This window comes from Anomaloglossus baeobatrachus, chromosome 11 (assembly GCF_048569485.1).
Source record: "Anomaloglossus baeobatrachus isolate aAnoBae1 chromosome 11, aAnoBae1.hap1, whole genome shotgun sequence".
Lineage (NCBI taxonomy): Eukaryota > Metazoa > Chordata > Amphibia > Anura > Aromobatidae > Anomaloglossus > Anomaloglossus baeobatrachus.
The window spans coordinates 148,976,403-148,983,540 of NC_134363.1; the positions used below are offsets into that span (position 1 = coordinate 148,976,403).

General features: G+C 44.8%; 1 protein-coding gene across 1 annotated transcript in view; it reads left to right on the forward strand.

Moving 5' to 3' along the window:
- The window catches only part of LOC142256962 (uncharacterized), a 165,693-nt gene extending 158,792 nt beyond the window's left edge, over positions 1-6,901 (forward strand). The window contains exon 14 of the mRNA XM_075328986.1: positions 6,386-6,901. Coding sequence (XP_075185101.1) covers positions 6,386-6,490 — 105 coding nt within the window. The 3' untranslated portion in view covers positions 6,491-6,901. The remainder of the gene's footprint in view (positions 1-6,385) is intronic.
- Positions 6,902-7,138: the final 237 nt, after the last annotated feature.

Consider the following 7,138-nt stretch of genomic DNA (forward strand, 5'->3'; position numbering starts at 1 on the left):
TATTCATGGTGATATGTCGAAGACATTGGGGGATCAATGCCCTTCATATTTCACAGTTAAGAACTGTGTTGCCAAATTTAAAACAGGCCACTTCAGCACCAATGATGAGGAACGTCCTGGACGACCGAGACTGGTTGTTGTTCTGGAGATCGTCGATGCTGTGCACAACCTCATACTGGAGAATAGAGGAATTTCAGCTAAAGCAATAGCAGACATCATGGGGAGTTCCCGTGAACGTGTTTGTGTCATTACCCATGAACATTTGGACATGAAGAAGCAATCTGCAAAGTGGGTCCCCAAATGTCTGACAACAGATCAGAGAAGCTGCGAGTGACAACTTCCCGGTCCATTTGTCAGCGTTTCCGAACTGAGAAGAACTTCCTGGATCGACTGGTCACTATGGATGAGACCTGGATTTATTTGTATGACCCTGAAAATAAGGAGCAGTCAAAAGAGTGGAGGCACAGTAGTTCTCCTCGTCCAATGAAGTACAGGGTGCAAAAATCAGCCACTAAGGTGATGGCGTCTGAGTTCTGAGATAATGAGAGCGTGCTGCTAGTGGACTACCTTCAAAAGGGTTCCACCATCAATGCAAGGAATTACATTGATCTTTTGCACTACCTGAGGGAAGCTCTGAAGGCCAAAAGGTGCGGCAAGCTGTCCAAAGGAATCTTGTTCCTGCAAGACAACGCCTCCGCTCACACTGCACAAGTGACCATGGCACTGAGCTTCCAGTTAGTTGACCACCCACCTTATTCACCAGATCTAGCTCCCACCAACTGTCATCTGTTTCCAAACCTGAAGAAACACCTCAAGGGTACCAAATTTCACACCATTTCTGATGCCATGGCTGCTACGGATGCCTAGTTTGAAGTACAATCAAAATTCTATTTTTTGCTACAGCAAATGTTCTTTTTAATGTCTTCGAGGTCCACAGCTCACAAGTTCCCTCTAGAGGCAAGCTAAGCAGAAACTATCACCAGCGATTACCTGGGCTGGGAGAGAAGTTTTTATAGCAGAGCTAATTAGCAATAGATAACAGCTGTCTATTGCTTTCATTTAAAGGCCCAGTCACACTAAACAACTTACGATCTCAACAACGATACAACCTGATAGGGATCGCTGGTAAGTTGCTAGGAGGTCGCTGGTGAGATGTCACACTAAGCGACGCTCCAGCGATCCCACCAGCAACCTGACCTGGCAGGGATCGCTGGAGCGTCGCTATACGGGTTGCTGGTGAGCTGTCACACAGGCAGATCTCACCAGTGACCAGCCCCCAGCCAGCAGTGCTGCGTGGAAGCGATGCTGCGCTTGGTAACTAAGGTAAATATCGGGTAACCAACCAGATATTTACCTTGGTTACCAGTGCACACCGCTTAGCACTGGCTCCCTGCACACCTAGCCACAGTACACATCGGGTTAATTACCCGATGTGTACTCTGCTATGTGTGCAGGCAGCAGGTGTCGGCTTCTGCGGACGCTGGTAACCACAGTAAACATCGGGTAACCAAGAAGCCCTTACCTTGGTTACCCGATATTTACCTTCGTTACCAGCGTGCGCCGCTCTCACACTGCCAGTGCCGGCTCCTGTTCCCTGCACTCATAGCCACAGTACACATCGGGTTAATTACCCGTTGTGTAGTCTGGCTATGTGTGCAGGGAGCCGGCACTGGCAGCTGAGAGCGGCGCACGCTGGTAACGAAGGTAAATATCGGGTAACCAAGGTAAGGGCTTCTTGGTTACCCGATATTTACATTGGTTACCAGCGTCTGCAGAAGCCGGCTCCCTGCTCCCTACACATTTAGTTGTTGCTCTGTCGCTGTCACACACAGTGATCTGTGCTTCACAGCGGGAGAGCAACAACTAAAAAATGGCCCAGGACATTCAGAAACAACTAACGACCTCACAGCAGGGGCCAGGTTGTTGCTGGATGTCACACACAGCAACATCGCTAGCAACATCGCTGCTACCTCACAAAATACGTGCCTCAGCAGCGATGTTGCTAGCGATGTTGCTTAGTGTGACATGGCCTTAAAGTTCAGGAGACAGAGGATCTCCTTACCCCTAGCAGTGCTGTAAAAAGGAGAATCTGCACAGTCAGCAGTATTAACCTGAGCAAGTGTGTAGCAAGCCCTGCGCTGTAATATCCTGACACCAGAAATAGGAGAGACCACTCTCCGTTGTGGTACCTGGGGAGTAATGCATCAATAAGAGGCCACCAAACAGCACTATAGTGACCAAATAACCACTCCATAAAATAATGTAATTATAATACCGGACAGGGTCTAAATAATACTGCTATATAACTACATTTCTATAGTTGTACTTCTCAGGGGTCAGGGCATTGGTAGTGCCCCTTCTGATGAGAATACCTTGAACTACCCACGTGGATCCACCAGTTGCAGATCTGTATGAATCCACATTTATTTTTAAAAAAGATCTGTCACCCACATGTCTAAATAATACTGCTATATAATTAGATTTCGATTGCCGCGCTCCTCAGGAGCCAGGACATCGATAGTGCCCCTTATGGTGGGAATACCTGGAACCGCCCACGCGGATCCACCAGTTACAGATCTGTATGAATCCACATTTATTTTTAAAACAGATCTGTCACCCACATGTCTAAATAATACTGCAATATAATTAGATTTTGGTAACTGCGCTCCTCAGGAGCCAGGACATCGATAGTGCCCCCTATGGTGGGAATACCGGAAACCGCCCACGCGGATCCACCAGTTGCAAATCTGTATGAATCCACATTTATTTTTAAAGCAGAGCTGCCACCCACATCTTCTTCCCCAGGTAATAGCAGCAGATCACAGGGACAGGTACATTCTCCTATTAGCCTAACGGCCTAAATAGGGCGGCAAATTTATAGGACTGGTGATGTTAGTAAACCTTTTTATTGATGGGCCTTTTGATATTCCGTCGTGTTTTTTTATTCCATTCTTATTATATTGCGTTATCCTCAAGGACATTTTCCTCTAAACTCATTTTCCTCTAATTACGCGTTCTGATAAATTGAAGCCAGCGCGGCAATAAAACTGTTGAACCTTCGCTCCCATCCTGCGAGGGGCGCAGATCTGTCAGAACTCGTTTACTTCTCTGATATTGGATGCGGTGAGGTTACATTTTGACTCTTTTTAAAGATGAAGCCTCAGTGTTGCTCAATTTTATAAGCCTATAAAACGCAGCTTTTACCGGTTCCCATCATCGCGGGCATTTATTTTCTCGCTGTACGTCTAAATATACTTTTTGGCAGAATCTGACCGCACGGATTGTGGGTATTACATTTATGGGTGGATGGGGAATGTGATTAAAATTCCACTTTGTGGCTCTCTCTGCTACAGAGGGAACAATAGAGCCATTTATTTATTGAGGCATGTCAAATTGTCAGCGTGGCCCGCTCCTGGCTGTGCCGCCGTTCTGTTAAGTAATTGTAACTCAACAATGCAGCAAATGGCCAATCCTAAATATGTTATTATGTGCGTAAGCAACCCAAGCAATTTTCTGTCATGAAGTCATTTATTATTCTCAGATTGTGACACAACAATCTTTTTTTTAGCCATTTTTAAAGCTAGAGCCGTAGCTGACAATTGGCAGGATTTTATCATCTACACCAGTTGCTTAAAGTGAATCTCTGCTTTTTATCATCCTTTCATTTTTAGGTACTGATTATCTTTCATAAATAACTATCTTTGTAGTGGTTGAGGCTCCATTTTTAATAATACAAAGCTAAAAATCCTGTGCATAGACTAGACTTTTGTCTGTCTGCAGCCACCACTAGAGGGAGCTAGCTGCAACAGAATAGTAACACAGTATACAGCACTCCTTAACTCCCTCAAGTGCTGACTGAAAACACCAAAACTTTGGACACTTGGAGCAAATTGCATAGGATATTCAAATAAATCTTTTAAACCCGAGGACTAGTGATTAGCAAGCACTATGATGCTCAGGTGCAGTTGGATGCTCAGATGGGCACAACTCGTGCACCAAGTGTAATGGAACTCAATGGGGGTGCCATGGTTTGGTCCCTGTTTGGGGAGACATCTGGTGAATCTGGGATTCCTAATAATGAGCAGGTCTGCAGCTTGTGTATGATTCACTACTTTATTTTGGTGCTGTAAGGGTTAAGGACTCTTTTCTATCTGGCTGTCCTTTGTAGCCTTAATCTCAGGTGCAGCTCGTTGTGACCACTCCCCTTCGCTATAAAAGATGTCTTATCATATGATGCCAGTTATGGTATCTCATTTTTATACTGACCACTTTAGAAGGAGCCAGTCTCTGGAAGAAGCTGAGGTGTTGTGACTATTGCAGCTGTGGTGTTTTGCGGTATTGAAGAAACTTGGAGCTTTTTCCCCTCTGTCTCTCTCCCTTACCTTGTGTTGTATTATTGTAGTGATGAGACTGGTGCTCTCGCTAGCCTTCTCACTAGCCACAGTGAGTTCAGTGCAAGAAAAGGCTGAGGCACATTTGTAATGACAAAAAAAATTTTTTATGTCCTCTAAGATAAAGTTTGTACAAGATTTTACATTATTCTGGAAGCTGGATTATTTTTCTTTTCTGACAGGGACCCATATAGGGTCATTAGGGAGCTTGAGGTACAGACTCAGGTGAGTTGCAAGAGGTGTCCCCTCTCCTTATCGCCAGGACCTTCCTTTTATACCATCCCCGTTGTTTCTCCTGTATTGCGCCACACGCTAAGCCTCTGTACCCTCTGGCGTGACAGGGGAACTCGAGTATTTTTCTGGAAGAATTCCCGGAAAAATGCTTGAGTTCCTCCTTATCTTCCATTATACTCGGTACTCGAGTCGCGCCCATCCAAGCAGCCAACTGCTCTTAATGAGTACCAAACACCCGAACATGGTAATGCTCGCTCAGCACTACTAAGGACCTGGTGTATTTACTTTGAAAATGTTCTCACCTGATATTAAAATGACCATTTTATGGATTGGATTTTTTGACAGGATTATAGAGCCATTTTAACATGGATTTTCAACGTAACTTTTTTAACCACATCGGGCCAAAGTGATCTATTCAGTAATGGAAGGGGTCTGCATTGTGAAATCTGGTGGCAGATCACCTTAAGTTGTGATCTTCTAAGTTTACACAATCATTCTTTCTCTACAATCTGTGACTGATTACCATTATTTTTCCCATATGGCTTGTCTCCCATATTTGCCTTGCCCCGGACAACCCCTGCTTAACATTGATGGGCTATCCTCAGGATAGGTCATCACTGCCTGGTCGCTGGGGGTGCTAAATCTGGCACCCTCACCGATGTTACGTGTGGCATCCGGAACTGGTCAGTTTCGGAGGTGTACAACACAACTTTGTTAACTGTATAGTGACCACAGCTGGGAACTGCACACCCGCCCCCTATTCGAAACGATAGGGTCGGATATGCAATATCCGGCTGCAGCCACTAGTCTGTTCACTGTACTTTGCAGATCCACCCGGCACCGGAAACAGCTGATCCTACCAACCAGACATTGGTGACCTGTCCTACGGATAGGCCATTAATGTTAAAGTCCCAAACAACACCTTTAACACTGGAAGTCCCAGGAATTTCGACCTCTATGGATTCCAAAGGTAGACTTCTGGGACTTCTAGTGTTAAGGAGGTGGGCGATGTGGGATTGCATAGCCAGACATATCTAGGATTCAGGATTCTGGAATTATTGGGTGAGAGCCATAACACTGGCCATGCTGGTTTTTGCCATTCTTTCCCAGACACCACAATGACAAGAACTGGTGGATTATCTTCTCTTCTAGGCCTTGCTTTTTAAGGTAATGCTCAAAATGAAAAGTAATTACTATTGTTGGAATAAATATAATAAAGCAAATCACACAATAATTATCTTTTGTCCTCTGTCCTGATCCTCCGCTACACTATTGTTAATCTTCTGAAATGGTTTTTCCATCTCTCCGTGTGATCTATTCCTCTAAGCAGTCACCATCTGATCACTGGGACCTCCACGGATGGCCAGAAAGGAGGTCTTTTATCCCTGTTATAAGGATTGTCAGAGTGCATGCACAACTGGCGCTGAATTAATTTTGCATGGGACTACCGGAGCGGTGTACTCTTAGTTTTTTGGGGGGGTTTTTCCTCGGCAGTCCCATTGGGAGTGAATTGTGTGGGGGGCAGTCAATTACACTGCAAATATCTGGGATAAAAGTGCCCCTTTTTATGGAGATTGGTGGGATACACAGTGGTCGGATACCCATCTAGATGTCATCTGTTGGATAGGGGATCATTTCTTCCAACTGGATTCAAGGATGGGGACCTCTTTTACTCTTGTCTTAAGGTGGAGGGCTTTAGAGGTGGTGTTTTCTTTTAATTGCCATCTTTATCTAATCTACGGACTTTTTTTATTTGGTAGGAAGAACATGGCGGTGAACCAGACAACACCGATGATCTGGAACTAGCACAAGATGAAGGAGCAGATACTCTAGATGCCAAAAACAGAAGAGAAGGATATTACTGACTACAATAAGCGCCTTGACCCAGAACTTATATAAGGAATGGCACAAGGGCCACAATCAGCCGCCCGTATGACCACGGTTAATGCTGTGATGGCTTTGGTCCTCCATCAGAGAACTGGCCTTGACTGTATATAGTGGAAGCACTGGTGGCCGACATTTCCATGATTATGCCTTTCTCTGTTTTGAGACTGCAAATGAAGAACATACATATTTTTTATTACTTATGTGCAGGTCCTACCGCGGATCTTCATCACTCACAGGTTTTCTAAAGGTCTGGAACCAAAATGACTGTGATGTACGGCTCCGATCCGGACTCTAGACTTATTGTGGTGGTGCAAAAAGATGAAGAACGTGGTGGTGTCAAATAATCAAACAAAGCTTTTTATATGATCATTATACTATTACCAACTAAAGCCGTTTAGGTGTCCTCACTTCTCAGTCTGTGTGTGTGGATTGCAGAGGAAGTCCTACATTTAGGGAAACATGACCAAGGTTTTCCCACTGATCAATAATGGGGCAACAATTTATTCTTTCTTTTTATATATAAACTAGCTGTAGTACCCGGGCGTTGCCTGGGATAGTAACTGTCTCTCTCCCAGTCTCTGTATGTGTGTCTATGTGTGTCGCTGTCTTCTGTCTCTCTGTCTGTC